The following is a 21209-nucleotide window of genomic DNA, read 5'->3' as shown; positions in this document are numbered from 1 at the left end:
TCCACAAACAGATATAAAGTATTGGATTCTGTTTGCTATTTCTACAGTATTTCTTTGTCTGTCTCATATAATTCATCCTGAAGTGTAATATATTTCCTCTCCAATTTATGTCGAGAGGGCACAACGGAATAGAACAAATGCATAATGCAAAATGTCAACAGTAAATAAGTCAAGATTTATGCTATTACCAAACTTGGGAAATGAATCAGTCCCACATCACAGCAACATGCATTGCATGTAGAAACCATGAAAGTTGTTTTAAACTGTCTGTTTACCTCAATGACAATCTGTGGAATGATAAAGTAATCTGAAACATTTTGCATGCATTATCATGGAAATGTTGCAAAGAGAGGTCAGAAGGGTGAATTCCTAGAACAAGGAGTTGATTAAAAACAAATGAATACAGCCTCACTCAGAATCAGTTCCCCAAGACTGCGCCATGTTTTCACTTTCGCCCCCCATGTCTCGCACACAGCACAAAAGCCCTTTTATTCAAACGAAACGGGTTAGCTGTGAAATGTGCCCTCTTGGCAGAGCCAACGCTTTGGCCCGTTCCATTCCTCAAAGCACAGATCTGCACAGTTCAGATTGCCACAGTGCACAGGATCAACCATCCAACCGTGAGAATCCAGCCAAACCAGTGAACCAGATCCACAAACAAGGGGGAGGGGGGAGACCTAGCTGATCCAGAGTCTAACTTCAGGGGTAGGGGGGGTTGGTTCAAGCCCTTAAATAGATACAGGTGCTGCTGGTGAGAACTCTGCACAGTTGTCACTGAAGCATCCTTTTTTGCGGAAAAAAAATGGATTGATTTTTGTTTCTCCACTGAATTCCAGCTATATTCATCCATGGAATTCAATTCATCCTTAGTATGTGTGGGCCAGCAGTAATGCTGGATGAAATGCAGAGGATAAGGGAGATAAAAAAAACAGTGTTGAAGAAAATCTACAGGAAGTCTCGCAATACCATTGATTCTCATCTTTCACAAAACTGTTTAAAGTTATCTCTATGCGCTTAGCTTCAGCAAAATGTTCCTTTTCACTGTAGCCAGGAGGATCACAACCTACATGCAGAAGAACAAGCGTGCTGGTGCAATACATCTGTAGAGCGCAGTGATCCCTGGTTCCTCAGGACGTCTCAAATGTACAACAGCTTTGAGCAAACTCCTACTGCAGTAGGAGAAAGAGAGAAGGGGAAAACTTACTCTGGCGTAGTGGGACACAGCCATTGCCCGTGGATCAGCTCTGCCAGCTCCGATTTTCAAGGCTTGGCAGACAGATACTTTTCAAGGCTTTGTAAACATGCAGCACCACTTACCACAAGAGGAAGAGACACTGCTCAAGATGCAGGTTGCAAATCTCAGGATTTGGTTTCCTCATGAACCATTTTACAACCAACTGACTTGATCTTGGAGTGTGGATTGTTACAGAATCGTTTTAGTGGATGTGTCTGTAGCATCAGTGAAACCCACTACAGAACACAGAATCAGATGAGTTTAGGGGGCCAAGTCCTCAAGCTGTCCTTCCTACTTAGACAGCTACCTGTGAAAGTACAGATGATTTGACAGTTCTGACCGTAAGTTCAGAGAAGTCATCAGAGGGTCAAACTGGCAATAAAGTTGGTATGGGCAGAAATTTTAGAAAAGCTAAGAAGTCAAGGAGTATGGTAGTCAGAATACAGGAAACACAGAAGAAATGCCCATACAGGATTCAACACACCATGGACAATAAATCAAAGGGACTAAGGGCTGTGTTCTGAAGTATCAGTAGATTACCTTACAATGATCATTTTACAAAGGATATGTCATTGGATCATGAAATTAATTTGAAAGTGAACCATAGGGAAAGAGCTTAATTGGAAATAACAACCACACCTGCTGCTCTCACAGAACTAATTTTTAAATGCTACATACAGTATGTCCAACCATCAATTTAGCTCAAAGAACAACCCCCTGTGCTTGTTAAATGTCTCAGCAATTGGTACCAGAGTAAAATGAAAGACACTAAAACGTCTTTAGAAATGCATTAGCAAATTGAGCGTACAGTGAGAAGAAGGGCTATAATTCATGAAATATGACGGGCTACCTGGCAATAATACACTGTTCTTTCAGCTCGGGTTAATCTCCAAGGACCTGTAGCTGATGATCTATTGATATGTGCTATCAATGCAAGTCAGAATAACTCTTCTGAAAACAAGCCAGTGAAAAAAGACAATATTACATGTAATCAAACAGAACCTTTCAAAAGAACATTCAGATAGCACAATTACCAGGTTCTACATCACAGAACCATCAGTACTGAGTCTGCACAAATATATGATAATGAAAACCTGATGCTAAGTGACACAGTAAGTGAGCTATTTGGTAATGATACAGCCATCAGGTACATCTAGAGGTGGAAGAGTTAAGCTATGGATGGTGTGGGAGGAGCCTTCCTGACCCTGATGCAGCACAGAGACTCAGAGCCCAGGGAAGCAGGAGTGTTGGCCCACACAGGAAGGAGGTGGTCAGTTGCCCAGGCAATGGGAGAAGCAGAATGTGGGCTGACTCTGGCGTGGGTACGTGGCAGCGACGGCTTGCTGCGGCAGATTGGGACTGGCGGGGGTTGTCAGGTGCGAGCTGGCAGAGCCAAAGCTGGTAGACCTGAGAGAAATCTGGCAAGTGGAAGGGCAGGGGGTGAGGACAAACGCCATTTGCAGAGGTCTCACAAAGGGTGCGGGTGCAGTGGGAAGGAGAGCTCGCTAGACCGAACAAAATGTTTGTGTGGAGAAAACATGGTAAGATGAGAACCACGGAAAGGCAGGTTTATGCTGGAATCAGTTCAGGAAGGAGGAAGGAAGGACAAAGAGCTGTGGATTTTAAAAGCTGTAGCCACTGATGCTAACCTATCTCTGTTGGCATCAACGGAACCAGATCATTGAGCTCCACATCTGTATTTGCAGTGTGAGCAAAGCGTGTGGCATGCACAAAAAAGCACTGTTTCCTGACAACTGAGTCCATAGCGAGGTGCAAACCAGGGAACGGGAGAAACAGACAAATGGAGAGAAACGCAACGCAGAACAGAGCGAAAACATTACAGCGACGCGCTTCTTTATCGTCAGCCATGTTAAGCCGTAATGAAAGGTGATGGAGACACAATGGATTCACACAGGGCTCTGGCAGAGGTGTCCTCGCACAGCTCTCCTGGGACCGTGGCGCCCATCTGCCCCGATAAAAAGGAGCTGACAGCCAGTCTCTATCTTTATCTTATCTACAAATCCCAGGGACCTCATTTCTGCTAAACCTCGCCTTTCAAAAAAACGGGATCGCAAGGCACTCTCTCTGCTTATCTCCTTTTAATCTGGCTTTACCTTGGACTTTCATGCTGTCAGATTCCCTTCTCTTTGTGATACCCGTGACAATAGCGTGCTCGCCATAACCGCGAGGGGGAAAGCGTTCTCGGATCACAAATTCGCAATCACTTTTTCTGTCGGCTGGTGGCTTTTTGAAACCATGTGGCGCACATCAAGTTGACGCTTTTGTAACAAATGTTGATGCTTATTGGACACATTGAGCAGAAGCCTTTCAACATTTACAAACATCAATTTTCAAAGCCAGTGTTTTCTTGTTAAGTTTCAAATCACTTTGAATTACAGAAAAAATCTGTTTTGTCCTCGCAATTATACATGTGACATATTACTGCTTTGTGAATTATAACTAGTTTTGAATTGTTAAAAGGTGCCAAGTGGCTCTGAGAAAACATTCTTAGAGAAAATGCAAGTACAAAGTAGCTTTGTGGGGACCCCAGCCCTTGCTTGGCATATGCCATCATCATTTTCAACGCATTTTTGCTCCCCTTGACACATTCAATCATTTATATCTGTTATATCTGTCATGTCGCTTTAGAAAGTCACATTTTAAAGCATGTTGATTGTAAAATGTCTTATAGCAGAAACATATTGGTAATTAGTATTGACATTAATATGACAAACATGTGTAAGCTCCTTGTTAATTGCAGTTTAGTTGCTTCAAAATACTAGTCCTTTTTATTTGGTGTTTCAATGATTTTGTCTCCCCCCCTGCATGTATATTGGACGATAACAGAATAAGGTATTGATATATTTTTTGCTCTACATCTGCCTTCAAAAAAGGAGAACCTTTGACCAGTTTGCCCTCGCTTTTGATTTTGGCGGGAATGTGGTGCCGGCATGCCAGACAAAGCTCACGCACGGTGAGCCGAATAAACCATAATGATCAAAGCCATGTCTGGACCACTCACAGGGGTAAGAGCCCGGCCCGGCACCTGAGGCCTAAAGCAGCTTGATGTACGAGCGCACACCCCTTAGAAGGGATGCCAGTCCATCACAGCCTCGTGCCCTCTGTAATCTGAGCGCCGGGGCGGAGACGGCGGGCGCCGTTTCCCCGAGCCTTCAGCGCGGCTCGGCAGAAGATTGAATTCCTAAACCTCCCGCGTCTGGGCGGACGCTAGACATCCATGCCCACTGAAGCATTTCTGCGAGAGGAATTGCTCCTGTAATAATCCAGCTGTATAAATGCATGCTGGTGTCAGACGTAAGGCATGTGAGCCGGCCAAGGAAAGGTGCTGGGCCGAACAAAAAAGAAGAATGTAATGACATCGCTCGCTGTTCCGCGGCATTATGGTCTAAAAGCATGTTGTGTCAGGAAGAACAGAGGAGTGAAAAAGAGCATGGGAGAAATGTGCTTCAGGAATGCGCCTCCCTGGGGAGAGGAATGGAGACATTCTCTCGTTGTTATTCTCGACACTTTTGTCGCTGAAAGCGCGTCGTATTGTGAGCATTTGAAAAACACTCGAGATTCAATTCAATCGCACCACCCTGTGCAACTTAATGCATAAATTAAAGGATGATCAATCCTTTAATTAAGAGCTTGTCGCAGTTTAGGCCTTTGAGCATTGAGCTCATTGTGGCAGTAGCAGCCCAGCTAAAAGCTAGGACTTGGCTGGTGTGCATGTGGGAGAATGTAACAGTGAGGCTGGGAACATTTAGGAGCAGTTCCAAAAAAAAGGGGGTATTTACTAAAGATTCTGTTTAAAGACGTTGCTGTCTTGTTTCAGCTTAACAGCCGAGGCCATGTCAGCTCTTGGAGAAAATTTATCACAGCACCCTCCGAAACATATGATAATAACCCGCGATTATGAAAGTAGTTATCATGGTGTTATTTTCAGGCTCCTGCCAAAAACAGCAAACATCATGGTCACAATCAGCCTCAATTGTTGGCTTAGATTTAATCAAAGGACCTGTGCTCCCTACTGCCTTTTAAAATGGGGCTCAGCCATTAGCAGCTTACTTCATTCGATTTTATCTGTGATTGTGTTACCTTTGCGCACTTTATTTTAAATCATCATCATGGTCAAAAGTATTTCATGCACCCAACTTTGTGGCAAATAAAAGGATTTGATGTATTTAATTTAATGTGATGCACACAATGTTATGATGTAATGTTAGACAAAATGAAGTAAAAATGAATCAGCTACTTAAAGCTGATTATAACTTCAATCACAAAGCTTGTGCAAAACCATGAGTTCAAGTTAAGGACAAGTGCTCATTTTACCATGAGCCACCACTGGCACATGTTAATATGTTAAGTTTGAATGACACCTTCAGTAAGCCAGCATAACAACCCTCTATCACTGAATGAATATTATTTAAGTTTAGCCAGGAAGTTATGTAACATGCTGTTGGGTTGTTGATCAAACCTGAAAAAAAAATGTAGAGTAATCCCTGCATTTTCAAAGTATACCATTTGTATTCAATTGCAGGTATAACCGACTCATGTGAGGTTGGTTTATTTGTCTAAAGGCGAGTGGTTTTCATTTTAAAACAGACAAGACTGCAATGTATAATAACACATAACATATTTGTTATTTGTTATTTGATCCATTGTATATTTGAAACGAGAAAATGTGTACTGTTAAATTGAGCATTAAACTGTAGAGAATTACTTTTTACTGAAAATTTATGTTTAGTTTCCATTTTGAAAGTTATGTTTTTGAACAGAAAAAAAACAGTCCCTTTCTTCACCTTGAGTTCCTCCCCAGTAAAGGATCTGTGCGTGGCCCTGAGCTAATGTGACAGATTGGAGAACGTTTCTGACACACGGGTATTAACAAGCACAGGGAAACAACACCACACAGAGACATGTGCAGGAAGTAGCCATTGCTCAGTGGAGTTCAGGCAGCGCCACAATGTCTGTGCCAACAGCAATGATACCCTGAACCAGAGCTGAGCCCAGGTGCTCGCAAAAGCACTGAAGGATTCAGTGAGTCAACACAGCAATAAAGTGAATTTAGAGGAAGGCAAGCGAGTATCGCTCCGCTGCGAAGCCCGCTACGCGGAGCTAATCAGCCTCATTAGCGCTCATCCCGCGTTCATCCAGCCGTCAGCTGGGTGTTACGATTAAAGGCCCGACAAACCCATTCTCATCCCACAAACCTACATTTGCTCTTAACTTCTTTCCCGTTTCCCTTCTTAATACATTTTTTCGTTGCTTTGTGCTTGGCTGCTTTAATTACGTGCTTATTGCTTGACGGCACAGCCTTACTGGAAAGCACTTATAGCATCCCCGCTTGAAAATCAAGTTACAATCAAGTTAATTACATGATATCATTATAAGCGCCGTCTTCTCCGGGCTGTATCAATTTGTGAATGCTCAAATATTGACGCTTCGAACAAAACTACATACACGCCCAAGCATCGATCCAATAAAATGCTCAGCTGTTTCATAATTCCAAACAACATATTATTAAATTAAATATAAAGACTTTATAGACATGTTGCATGCCACTGATAACAACTGTGGTGAATACAATATCCCACTAAATGGGCCTATGTGTTCCTATGCGTATTTAACAAATGCACAATATGGGGATGCAATTGCTTTTTGTGTGAAAGATGAGAAAAGCCGCATGAGAGCAAGGCATGAATCACTTTGCCTCCATTTCCCACTCTCTCTCAGTTGACACTCGAAGAGAATAAGAGGCTCGTGTTGCCCTGCCAGCCGACAAAGTCATCAAACTTCTATGATTTCTCTGACAAAAAAAAGGCGCCTAACACAGTGACACAAATCAGCGACATCAAAAATCGAGACACTGTTTAATGTCAGGTCTGGGAAAAATCTTTTTTGCTTAAAAAAACAAAAAAACTGGTCTCACTGGAGGTGAAATAAGTGCAATATGTTACGTTTTTTTCTTTTTTTAAATCTGACAAACGTGCAGATGAAATTTAATGAGAATATGAGCGGAAGTCTGCTCATGTCTGCACTATTGGCTCGATGAAAGACAACACAATGAAGTGGTAGCTTACATTTAGGTCCTAGCTAAATGGTGGACTGTGTGATGAGAACAGGTGGCATGAGGAAAACATCCTATTGAGTAGCTGACTTCACAGGGAATTATGCATGGTGCAGTTGTATCAGTAGTTGGAAGAGTGGTAGTGACAGGCATGAAAATAGTACTTGAAGGGAGCAGCCCCTCAATTAATGTGCTGGTCATGTTGAGAAATCAAATTTGCGTGACATGTGATTACATTTTGTGTTGGACAGCATGTGAGGAACTCAAAGGACCTATTAATATTTAAATTATTACACCTTTGTTTATTTAATAGGGATAGATGCAATAGTCTGTGCAATGTTTGCAGCCTCTTGTCAGTTTTTAGCACCAGCGGCAAGAGTAGCAGCGAAGTTATGCAGTGTCCTGGGTCCACCCACAGCTCGCTTGTGAGTAGGCCAGCACCAATGAAGGTGGACTAATCTGACTTGGGCCAGCACAGAACAAGGTAATAGAAGACCACCCAGAACATGAAATAAGCGAGCCCGTCTGCTTACGGCTGTACAATAGAAACGGGATATTCCCTAACTGCTGCACCACATGTCCGCCCCCATGGCACAATATGATGCATCTCAACTGCAATTCTGTTTATTCATCAGTCTCCAGGCACTTAAAGAGAATTGTGAATAGCAAGGCCTTGTAGTTCATTGGGTTAATTTATTTATGGCTGACAGGCTTGTATACTGTACACTAACTGTTGGGCAGCCAGGTCTGAAATGGAAGAGCCTTGACGGGCTGTATATGTGTGTGTGTGTGTATACTGACTTTTAGCCAAGAAAATGTTACAATCAGTCATCTTTGTCCATACTCCTCAGTGTCATTCATTATTTTAAACTTGCATGTGGATCATATTGACCAGTTTTCTTACAAATATCACTGCCATTCTAATGATTAGCGGGTCACAGCACACTATTTAAATTGCCCCGTTTCCTGCTTCCTCATTACAAGTCTGAATCTAGTTACAGCTGTAGAGTCAGACCTTGCTCGTCTCAATCCGCTCCTCATTGTCATGAGATATTTTTTCATTGCCGGGGATTTCTGGTCAGCGGTGACATATCCAATTACACAATGCAAGCATGTGTGCTGACTGCTAAGCTAAGGTTAACAGCTATCAAGTAGGAGCAAGAAAGCTAGTTAACTTCCATTCTGCCTGGTGTTATAGTGACTAACGCACAGTGTCCTAGGTGACAGTGGCACACCATTACTGTCGACACACATAAACTCTCTCACATTTGCCATCTTCCATTATGAGAGCAGCTTGCATTACCTCCATATATTGTGCTCATTGTTCACTCATTATACCCAGGGGTATATAATGTAAATGTAAATGTATATACAGTTACTTTAATAATTAGTTTGTATGATGTATTCATTTTCGTTACAACTTTTTCATTTGTTCATTCTAAATGCCCCCTTTGCTGTTTTCTGGAACAAATGTCTAAACCGTACAATTGTGTTACTCAAATAGCAACACAGAAAAGTCACACATTATTAAATACTGGACAATTTTCTCCTTCCCTGTTTAATAACCATAGAGTGGTACTCTTAGCATGCTTAGAGCACACCGGCGTGGGTGGTGAATGTATGCCCCCACTGAACGGCCACCCTAAAAATCTGGTCTTCTAAGTATTTAGTCACAGAATCAGTGCAGCAAAACCCATCATTCATCCAATGCTTATCCACCACCAGTGGCTGAGATTACAAATCTAGCTCTACTCCCATTAAGCTGTTACGCAATTAATAGCCCTCTGATGCGGTTTGCCTTGTAATGTCTCTGCCAACCTGATGTGAGTTTCTGTGAGCCGGCTGCCGACGGCATGCGACCCACAACTCTGTGCGATCGGTCACACGTGCTTGCTCACTCCATCTGGCTCCGCCTGTGATTTACCGAAGTTCTTAAAGACAGCGCTAAATCTGCGGCTCTGCTGGTGGCGGCGGCCTGAAATGAGCATCATCTTTTTATACCGTCCCTGAGAAAATGGTAAATAGTCTGCTGAAGGATGCAGGAAGACAGCTACCTTTCTGTTGTTCGCAGCTTGAGGTTTAAGGTTGAAGGCCTTCGTTATATTGTGCTGAGAGCGTAATTACTTTTTGCGTGTGTGTTGTTGCATGTGCTTGCATCCTTACATCAATGTAAGAATGCAAGGGCTCATGGGGTATGTACCGGGACACGTTTCGGATTCATCACGTAACTGCGACTGGTGATGGACCACGTCATCTGCAGCCCTCACCCCGATCCGGTCTCCCGCCTACATTAAGCGTTTGTTTATCAAGGATTTAAGTGCATTTGTATTCTGCTTCTTACTACTGCTTGTGGCTTTAAGAGTATTCCCATAAGGGAGACAGGTTCATCAGCGCAACACGATGTTGCTTTGATTCATCGGAGCATTTTCAGGACCTAATTATGTTTGTGAGGCCCACTGTGCCCTGTGGCGTGTCAATATGCACTCAGCTCAACAATATCAGGATACAGTCTTCTGTATTCACGCCCACGGCTGCGGCCCCGTGAACTGCATTAACCTTCACGGGTGCGACATAATGTTGCCTTAATTTACCGACGCATTTTCAACGGACTGATTATGTTTGCCAGCTTCACCCTGCAGAATGTCACTGTGCATTCAGTAACGATGTTAGGGCATTCGGTTAACAAGGCGTTAATGTACGATTCACAGCTACCAGTCGGGCCATGTTAACCCCTAATGAGACATGCGTTCACTGGCCTCCATTGCAGCTATCCACCACGGATTCAAGGCCTTTGGGTGAAACACACACTTCCTGACCAAGGCGTGTCTGATTTAGTGACCGAGGGGCCGCCCCGCAGCAATTATTAGTTTGGCACCAGCCGTGGCCTCCTTGTTTTGCAGATGCGATGAAGCAAGAGTGAGATCGATACCTTATGACGGAACCTCACTAGAGGCCGATAGGGCTTCAGACCGTGTCCATCCTGGCTCGGCCTCCCCTCGGCTCCTAGCAAGAAAACTCCGAGCGTTAAAACCGCTGACCACCATCCGTGTGTCCTCATTGGTCTCTCGCTGTCAAGGAAAAAAAAAAAAAACAGTAAACAATCAGCAAAACAGTCCCTCTGACTGCAATCAATTCCCTTCTTCAATGCTGCTTTTAAGCAATAATGCATCAACCGTGGTGTAATTACAGAAGACAATGGGCATCGCAAATCTGACTTTAGCTTAAACTAACATTATCAATAACATCCTTGCACGCAGCGAGAGGATTAAATCTACTTGGAATCAATTAAAGGGGAAGAGAAAGCTGAGGAAATACAAAGAAGCACTCCATTAAGATAATTACCATAATGACTTGGCATTAATAAGATAAACTGAGGACACAGCCAAGCTAGTTTTTTTTTTGCAATAAAATTTATACTGTACACCACTGTCAGAACATAAATCAACATAAATTAAAGCTCACTAACTGATTATCAAATGGTTAAGGTTTTATCAGACTACAGCTCCTGTAATACATAAATAGATCGCACACAGACATTAAGTAATTCCAGTACAAGTAATTCAAGGTTGTCTAAGCTGAAATGAAGGCCTTTTTATTTTTGACAACATTGCAAAGTTACAATGACATCAATTAAATGGATTCTGTATGTGGGAGTCGGTTACATTTATATCCATAAGGTACACAATACATGTCTGTTTTGAATGGCTCTCAGCTTGCCTAATAAGAATGAAATGGAAAAACAAACTGATTTGTGTTTTTGTTTTTTGGAGTGGAGTGCAAGAACCATCAATCACATATAAGAACTGTCTAATGCTATCTCATTTACAAAGAGTAAATCCAAACGATGACTCAGCTTTTATTCCCATAATTCTCTTTGGGAGCCATTAGAAGTGTGCCTACAATAATTACATCCTGCCGTTTACAGTGCAAAGGTCACTGTCTTCATCTGATCGTTTAGGCCAGAACTGTCCAGATTCAGTCATACAATGCCCGAGTAAAATGAGCAGTTAATTGCACGCCATTACTGAATAAAGTAGCCATTTACAGTTATCAACCCTCTCAGGCTATATTGTGTGTATTTGTGGCGTGTTTATTCAAAGACTTACTGGACTGATGCAGCAGCTCTCTATTAAATAATGTGATGTGCTCTGCAACACCTCCCTTAGATAGAGGTTAGAATAGTGCAGTGTGATGTAGAATAACAAACTGTGTATACTCTACATTGAATGCATTAAGTAATGTTTATGAACATTGCAAAAGTTGATGTATTTGTGATATATGATAACGCTTTATAAAAAAAATGACACGTTCTGGTGATGTTCTGAAGTATATTTTATCTCAAAGTAAAATGACAATGAGCAGATGTGAGACAGACAGAAGAATGACACTTAAATTCAGTTTATGTTAACAATCCCCCCTTTTGCCGAAAATACAGCACTGCTTCCCTTTGTGGGTTCAGTCTGTTCTCACAGCTTTCATGTAAAAAAAGATTTGGGGAGGTTCTGAAGCAAACCATATCCTAACACTCTTTTCTGAATTCAATCAGTCTGGACATGAGTGACAGATTTCCATTGTTAAGGGCAGGGAGTGGGAGGGGGGGGGCAGAGTAGCACATGACTGTCTTGCCCTCTGGGGAGAGTTTTAATAACTACACCCCACAGCCATAAAATCTAGAGCAGGACAGTATATGTAAGCGCTAGCATTGACTTTCAAATGAGGAAGGCCGGTGCCTGGAAGTATGCAGCGTATCCAGCAGTCACAGACAGGCCACCAGCCAACATAAGTTCACTGGAAGGTAGCTGCTCTATAGTCTGCTGGCCCTGCATGCTAACGAGGCTGGCTCGTTGACATCACACGCACGGAGTCCCGTCTATTCACAAATATGCAGATTAACAAATGGGAAACAGTCCACTGCTGACAGTCCCCGCGTATCCTCTCCTCTGTGAGCGGTCTCTTGGCTTAATTAAAAACGAACAGAGCATCAAATGAACCGCGTCCGAACGTACCGTAAGCGGGCGGAGGCCTGCGTTCCGACGCAATCATCTGCTTAAACAGAACTCCCTTTCATGCATCTGTTAGGGAAACCAAGGTCATCCCGGCTTGTTGACTAATTTCTTCATTCGCATGCCACTCTTTGCTCAAAAAAACCTCAGTTTGATCAGTGATTCAGTGACATGCTCTTCTCTTAAGCTCATTTGGGCTGGACGTCCATCCTACAATCGGCCTGGGGTCCCACCCACTGGGGAGAGGACTGGGCTTCGCCTTATCTGTTTATAAACTTTTACAGGGCCATCGGTTATCACACAGAGTCTTCCCATGTGGATTTTGTCAACAGCAATAACACAGATTAGCACATAAATCACTGCCCCTTTGGTTCGCATGGCGCTATCTGCGCTACAGTGCGCAGGGGAGAGAAACGCACTGATCCGGTGATGTATTGAAGATTCTCTTTGAGATTATCTCTCCACAATTTTGCATCTCACGGGGGGGAAAAAAGCGAGTTTAACTTGGGCCTTTTCATTTTGGTGGAAATTGACTATCTTGAGTTTCACGTAGCTCAGCATTTATGTTTCCAACTGCGCGCTGTCTGCAGAGCCGCCGCTCTCTCATTCGAACATATGCTCTAAGTTAACGACCCCTGTCCTGCGGCACCAAACAGCATGTGCAACAGCACTGTCATGTGATGATCATTACAACGGTATAGTCAGCAAGAGGCCTGCTTTTGCCTGGGCTGTTTAACATCTGTAGTATGTCGTTTATTAATTAATTAATTTATTTATTTATTTATGTATTATTATAAAACTGTTCTCAGCATCTTACATTTCACTGAGTTATTCCAATGCTGGCCACTCTGCTGAAGTTCTGTGTACAGAAGACCCAGCACTAAAGTGAAGTAGCCCCCATCTGGGAAGCGGGACCGGCTGAGGCTCGGAGCTCACTGCAGACTCACAGAGGAGTAAGATGCACAAGCTGCCCTCACCATGCCGCCACCATTGTTGAAGCCAGATGCTATCTTGATCGATCAATTATAAGTAATGAGGAAAACAGAAAGAATGCATCGTGGGCCTGTTATGCACGGAGAAGAGTCCTCTGGGTCAGCTGGAGACGCTGCCTTTTTCGGGGGGAGGGGGGGGGGGGGGGTGAGCATGGGGGGGAGGCATGCAGCAGGCCCACGCGCTGAATGGAATGTCTGAGCAAATCAGCCCAGGCACACAGACCACTTCTCACTTCAGTCACGAAGTACCTCCCGGCTCGGGCAGCGGTAATATCAGCACAGATGTGTGAGGCTTTATGTCCTGGGAGTGCTTCTGAGCAATAGCCACCGTTAGTGCATTCGGGAGTTTATACACAGTAATGTGCTCCTTTTTGTATTCGTTGAGTTCCATGACAGTTGGAATGAGAAGCGGTGAAAACATGAGAATGCAACTGTTGGCTTAGCCGTGGGAGGTTCCAGAGCAGTAAATGGAACCAGCTAAGCATCAGTTACTAGCTGTAGCTCCTCCTTCCATGTGGTACAGTGAGGAGTGATTTTCAAATACTCTGTGTTAAGCCTACACAGAATAGTAAATGATGTATGTGTGTGTGATCTTGTGTATGTGTACAGTATGTGTGTATTATATCATGAGGTCATAGATAGTTGTCTGACAGTTCTTTCCAGAAACACATTAATGTAGTGTAAAAAATGAATTCACTTCCAGAAAGGAAGAGTGACATGGCGTGTCAGAAATTCCATTTGTAAAATAATGTGCAGCAACTTTTTTCTGCTCCTGAACAAAAAAGTTTGAATGTTCTGTTCCGTAATCTGTTCAGGTCAGTGATTTATGCTGCATAATATAGCCACATCAGATGGCAGACATATTTCATAAACGCCAGAGTGGACTGACAGGCACATGTGGGTACAGTGGAGCATATGACGCAAATGAAACCCAGGAAAGGTTTATGCTTGGACTGACCAGGCACTTATGAATCTGCACCATTAGGGCCGTCAACCCAGTGTCTGCTCATCCAAATAAACATTTTACTGTCAAAATCCATTTTACTGTCAAAATCCAGTCCATCGTCAAATTGTTGAATTTGACCTTTTTCGTTCCCGACGTAACTTAGAATTAAATTTGTGAACGTTATAAGCCAAGCGAGTGACACAGCCTCAGCAAGCAGCCCTTGGTGCTCCCTGACAGAGGGGTTCTCTGACACTGTCGCTGGACGGGACAGAAGCAGATTAAGAGGGCTTGGTGCTCGGCCCAGTCACCTGATCTAAACCCAGAGTGGCACGTGCGAGCCTGGTTAAAGGGATGATGGTGAGGCATTACGCCAGGGCTGAGCGAGGATTACCCGGTAACTGCCTCGCCTTACATAAGCCAGAAACGTGTGACGAGTCTGAGACAGTTCCGGTCAATGATAGATTCATAATAAGATATGCTCCCCCCCTTTTAAATCTGCCATTAAAATGCATTCATTTCCATTCTAAATCCTCTCATGGGATCCCCTTTTATTCATTTTGTTCAAGTTACCCATCCAAGAGATAAGCCCCTGTGACACTGCTATTGTATCTGTTGCAAAAGGAAATATATACTCTGGATCCCTGTTGCACCTGCAAAAATTAGTATTCCAAAGTCACTACAGCGATGTGGCTTTTTGGGGAATATGGACATGCCGGAAAAATATGGTCGATTTCTTTTGAAATGAGCTCCTCGGAGAGGACTGGTATTGTTTTAGTGTACATTGAGATTTAGTAAGGCTTGCAGTGCCTGTCATAATAATCTTAAACTGAAATGGAAAAAAAAAGATTGTGTCTATTCTGGAAATTACTCCCTGGAAACCTTAAATTGTGTTTTTGATACAAGCTTTACGCAGCTTGCCCGAGAGAGTTCACAACAGAACAAACCTTTTTTTTCCAATATACATTTATTCTTTATATATTTCTTTTAGCAATCAGGAAAGTTCTCCCAAAGGCCTGAGCTCTTCTCATTTCTCTGCTCGATAACAATCCTTGGCAGGTGTCTTAATGCATCGTCTTTAATTTGCTGGCTGCTGTGAGACACTGATTTTTCCACCAAGATCCTGCTATTCTTCATTTCAGACCGATGTCAATGTGTGGTGAAAAAAAAAAAGTAGAATAAAGCATTGCAACATTTCACACATTTAATATAATGATTAAAAATGAACCAAGCACAGATGAACGCTTAGATCACATCAGGGCTAAGTCGACTAAAGCCAGGCTAAATCATTAAAAAAGTAATCTTTTATTAATCCATCCTGGGAAATCAAATCTCTGGGAAGACAAACAAGCTTCGTGATGCTGAAAAGATTGAAAGGAAACATGTAGAAGTTGAGTATCTCAAACCACTGAGGGTTATGCAACCCGACATACTAAATGTGTGATGAAACATGTCCATACCTTGGGGAACGAATCTGTGCATCTTTTCAAGATACAAAATGGGTCACACATATCCTACGCACTACTCTTTGTATCCGTACCTCATGCTAAAAGATTAAGAACAATTAAAAAATATTCTCAAACTTTTTTTTTATAGTTTTTATAGTCATGTATTTCTTTTCAAACTGCACATACCATTGCAGGGCAGTAGCATGTGCTTGAGAGCCAGAAAGCTAAACAGATCACTACACAGAAGTGCCTTCAGCTGTGGGGTCATGCACTATAGTGCAACCATTTTTCAACGAGCTGTTAGTTTGAGTCACAGCTGCGAGGTTAGGTTGTCTTTAGTGTCCGTAGAAGCTTTCAAAAGATGCCTATGTTTACATAGTCACAGCACATGTGATTACAGTATGCATTCTCAAAATAAAGCCTGCACTAACCATTATCATATTCCCAGCATTAAAATATTAGCCTCTTTATTTCTTTGTCACTGTTGCATAATTCACAAGAGGCTGGCAATTTTGATTCCCTTGGTATTTTCATGATTGTGTTCACCTTTCAAGTCCATGGAGGGGCAATAAGTCTAGGCAGGAATTTTGCAGCAATCTTGAGCAGCACACTTAAAAGCAAGAAAGTCCCTTGAGAGCAATGTTGTTTGACTGATTTTTCGAGGGACTGTATTATTCGCTATTATTTCCTATTTATATTGTTCATGGGAATGTTTACTTCATTACATTTGTGTGTTTACTTACACACAAAGCATGCATAGATAATATTTATGGCTGATGGGCCATTACCAGTGTTTAGCATCTGTGTGATGGAATCTGCTTTGGCGTGAGTTACAAACTAATCCTAAAAGGCACAAACCACAGCTCAAAGTCACTATTCCATGAAGACAATGTGCTCATATCTTAATCTTATATTGTACTGCCAGGTAATGTCAGCTTTAGTATTGGACAAATATTTCAGGTCAGTAAAGCTTTCTCACTGTGTCCTTGTCTGGTTCACTTTTTTGAGTCTCATCAGACACAACACATGCATTGTATAAGGCCTAGATCACAGTTTCCTGATTAAGTTTTAATGACTGGGGAAACAGATAAGTTATCCTACGTACACAGCACCCCATGGGACTCGCTCCCATTGTGAACACGTTATGTAATGCTGGACATGTGAAGAACCAAAAATACCAAGCCAATACATTGACATTTGGCAGATGCTGTGGTGTTTAGTCATTCACAAAATGCAGCCATTAAAATTTGATGCTTCACTAGACAATTAGGTATTGTTAATGTCAATGTTTTGAAGTTTCCAAAACACAGCAGAAGAACAACATGGGGTATTATCTCTACGCCCCGCCCCCCCTTTTAAATATTGCTCGTATTACTGCTTGGCCGCGTCCCAAGACCCTGACACCTCACTCTCAAATGTTGTTAAACATAAACTTGCCAACTCCGATTGGCATGAGAGTGAAGAAACCCTCTGTCTCTAAACAAGTGCGTAAAGCTTACCGTGGTGCGTTGGACAGCACCGTCCCAAACTTGTGCACCATTCAGTTCATCTTAGGAAAGATTCTTTTGTGAAGCCATGAAAATCAAGACTTGGGCTGTTACATAATGAGTGTTGAATGCAATCCTGTACCAAAGTCAGTTCCCAGAGGTAGAATACCTCAGTATTAGTACTAAAAATGTCCCTTTTTTCATCTGTTTGTGCAGTTTTTAACTCGACATGGTGAAATATGTAGTTCATACTTTTCACCATAATCAGTCAGTAAAGCTGTGCAATGTGACCTTACGTAGTTTATTAGTTAAAAAGCCAATTTATAGACATTGTGTCTTCATACATATCAAACCTGTTGAGAGTGACTCAAAACATTATTTTTTTTTAACCTTGTGTCTGTACCATACTGTATGTCTGCAATTTTCATATAAACATTGAGCTCTGGGAATACACATAAAAATGGTTATGGAACACACAAATATTCTCCCTTTGATTTCTCAATTTTTATTTTCCCTGAACATCTGAACATTTCATTTTCTCTCCAGTGTAATTAGATGCGAATGGAGGCTTGATTTCAGACTTCCTGCGTAAAGACAGTATTCTTCTGGTCTCAGTGTGAGCCCTGAAAGCACATTCTGGTCCAGGGACCAATTAAGCCATTTATATTTTTACAGGAATTATATTATTTCATAAGATTTCAGCTGAAACAAGACAGTTATCCCTTCAACATGGCTCCTCTCTGCCTCCAGTCCCCATCATAACACAATAAAGTTATTCAGTCCAGAGGGAGAGAGAGGCAGGGAAGAGGGCGAGAGAAAGCAAAATGCATTCTGGGGTTTGTGTAAGACTTTGACAGTTGTGGAGGTGGTTAAGGAAGCATGACAGAATTTCAAATTACCTTGTTTTAATGTTTGATAAAAAATAAAGGCCTTTTTGTGGAATGATATTTTAGCAAAGGTTAGAGGCAACAAGTGCATTTGTAAAATTTGCAGTTGAAATATACTTAAAGTGGAGGAGTGGCTAGTGTAATGTTTGTCAGGACAAATATCTCATTTGCCCTCTGTAGATCATTTAATTCCCTCTGCATTCATTTTATATTCCTCCCACCATGGTTCAGCTCCTGACAAAAAAATATTAGACTTTGGTAACACAAACAAATCAAAATCATGAATAAGTGTTGTTAATCACCCTAGCATTATGGGCACTTTCATATACCGGCAGTAAACTTCAAACACTGACTACAAATCAAGCCAATCAACAGCACATAGTCTACCTCTTCCTCCATGTTTTACAATAAGCCTTTGAGTAAAACAGCTCGCAGGACTGAACTTTGCAGAAACCACGTTTTGATAAAGATCCATTCTGAGGCAACTTTTATGTCTATACTCGATAATGTTGCATCACCATTCATTTTCTGAGCACTCCAGATGGGAAAAAGGAAGGAATGATTCAGCTATGATTAATTCATGTTCTTCCATTATTACAGGGGCTTTTCTTCAGCACAATGGCATACTTGTTGCTAAAAGATTTAATCATACTAAGAAATAAAATTGGTCATTGCAATCTCTCCTGCTAATACATTCAAGAGTAAAATTTCCATGTACAATTTGCCTGGATTTGTCATTTAAGGTCTTGCTGGATTCATATGCCTGAATAATCAAATGCAAATGTAATTCAAGTTTAACCTTATGTTATCCAATAAATAACAATATCATGAGCCGCAGGTTATCATGAACCTGAATTTCATTTGATGATTAAAGTTGGCTTTCGCATGTACGCAACCACTTTGCCAAGATATTTGATTAGGGAGTTTGCTCATTCTGACTGTGTATGGGGGAACATGCATTGGACTGTATGAGAGTGGTAAGAGTGGTGAATTGTTCTACCACAGCCAATCACTTCTCATACCCTTAAAGTTGGGCAGAGCACAAGGACCAGATATGCAGGCAGGATATTCATGCCTTTGTAGGTAAACCCATGACCCATGACTGTCTCCATGGCATTCTGTGTCCCCTGGTAACATGACAAGAAAATCCATTCGTTTTATGTTTTCAGAGAGACACTACCATTTAATGGTATAAATGAGCACCTTTTAAACGATTAATGGTTTGTGATGAAGTTGACTGTAAACACGTTTATCTGACCAACTGTTTTTTCAGATCAGAAAAAGACATCTCTGCACCCACATGTACGATGTACCCCTGCAAAACAAGAAAATTTTGCACTCATAGGATGACCAATGGCCGTATGTGACGTCAAAACATGTCAATAATGACTCGCAGTTCTTAAAATCAGAATCCAAAACGGGTATGTTTGATGAATCCAAAATCAAGCTCTCAAGGAAAGCTGTCATGGCTATAAATGTTGTATATGAATGTGGAAGAATAAGACGGGGATGCAAACTTGTGGCGAGGAAGTGAGGAGTTCCAAAACATTAATGAGCGAGTTAAAAATGAGTGACATGATTTATTGCAACACTCCCGAAACACAAAGATACAGCCCCTTTCGTCCGTCTGTGTGAGCGGCGGGCTATATAAGAGCGAAGAGGTGTGGGCGGGGAGTTCTTGGCACATCACAAGTGTGAGGGATAGTTCATCCCATTGTTTTTCACACAAAAGTCAAAGAGGCGACCCATGGCAACAAAATACCCATAAAAGTAGACGTCTTTGTCAAATGTTTAACGCCGTACACACGAATGCTTAATCACAGCCACTTGCTGTGCGAATCGTGCCTTCACCAGAAAAAAAAACATCATAGCATGTAAATGCATACGATTTTATGTACTAGTGGTACAAAATTATGAGAAAAGCAGAAAAAAAGTAATGAACCAGGGAACCCGACAAAATGGGAAAACTCAGTAGGGAAAATAAACGCTGTAATCCCCGGGGCAGTGACGGTGACAGGGATTAGTGTGGTCAGAAAAAATAACACGCAAAGCATTCTGCAGCTAAAGCCTTGCAGAATGGCTCTAGTGTTTTCAAAACTGTAGCGGGCCGTTGAAGAACGGTTGATCTGCGCTTTTTTTACCTCCACAGTTTATTTTTCATAAAAATCTAAAGTATGGCAAAACCGCATCCCCTACGTGGATGTCCTTTCCAGACATTTCACTACACATCAGGTCCGACACTGGGAGAAAATTTATATTTTACTGCCAATCGGTGTTAACGTCAGTTGGTGTTTCACAGCCTCCAACAATGATAGTGGTTGAAAGACGCCCTGGAAATAAATGAAGGAACTTCGTACGACACTGAACAAGTTTCTGCTTGTCTTCACTCGTTTACGGTTATTCGTAAAGCTATACTACAGTGCCAGGCAAGGCAGGCGTACATTTCTTGGAGGGTGCGCGAAAGGATAAATATTGGGGTTTGGGGGTTTTCCCATACATATGCATATGACCCACAAAAAAAAAAACATAAGTGCAAAGTAGTGGAAATTGTTAATTACCTGTTCATCCAGTCACAACGCATCCAGCGAAATATTTCCGAGAGAGACTGAGAAGCAAGAATAGTTTATAACCAACAGTGTCTCAAGCTGGTGATCGATGTATTCCACAATTTTGTTTCAGGATATCCACGCAGTAGAAACCCCGTAGTAGAAGCTGATGACCATGTACTCTGTATCCCTTAAAGGACGGTATGAAGCCTTCGGTAAAAGACGGAATCCTGACTTCAGCACCAGTGGCGGAGTGGACAGCTCCGGGTGTGACAGCTAAGTCTCACCTCACTGTCTCGGGTCTCCGGTATCACTGAAGCTCAGGCAGCCGGGCGCAGACCTCACCTACTGGCTGCGTCCCGAGCGCATTTGCATACAGTCACAGTATCCACCAATCAACGACCCCCGCAGAAAGGAACGGAGCCCGAACTCTCCGCCGCCGTGACTCCAGCTTCAGCCGCTACAATGGATTTCGAGCGTTTTTTTAATTTAGGATTTCTTCGTTTAAATACAAATATGTAGGCTATATATTAAAAATCCAAAGGTTTTGGTGTTAAGGTAACTGGTGTAGTCCGTTCAAAAACAGCATAGTGCCG

General features: G+C 42.2%; 1 protein-coding gene across 3 annotated transcripts in view; it reads right to left on the bottom strand.

The window, feature by feature from the left end:
- The window catches only part of LOC118793199 (follistatin-related protein 5-like), a 125279-nt gene extending 104365 nt beyond the window's left edge, over positions 1–20914 (bottom strand). For all 3 annotated transcript variants that reach the window (XM_036551257.1, XM_036551259.1, XM_036551258.1), the window contains exons 1-2: positions 20626–20914; positions 10237–10375 (exon numbers count right to left, since the gene is read on the bottom strand). In XM_036551257.1, the coding sequence (XP_036407150.1) occupies positions 10237–10375; positions 20626–20648 (162 nt within the window). In that variant the 5' untranslated portion in view covers positions 20649–20914. The remainder of the gene's footprint in view (positions 1–10236; positions 10376–20625) is intronic.
- Between the last annotated feature and the right edge of the window lie 295 nt (positions 20915–21209).

This window comes from Megalops cyprinoides, chromosome 18, assembly GCF_013368585.1.
Source record: "Megalops cyprinoides isolate fMegCyp1 chromosome 18, fMegCyp1.pri, whole genome shotgun sequence".
NCBI classification, from domain to species: Eukaryota; Metazoa; Chordata; class Actinopteri; order Elopiformes; family Megalopidae; genus Megalops; species Megalops cyprinoides.
Note: the sequence above shows the minus strand (reverse complement) of the source record. Positions and strands in the feature narration are given on the sequence as shown.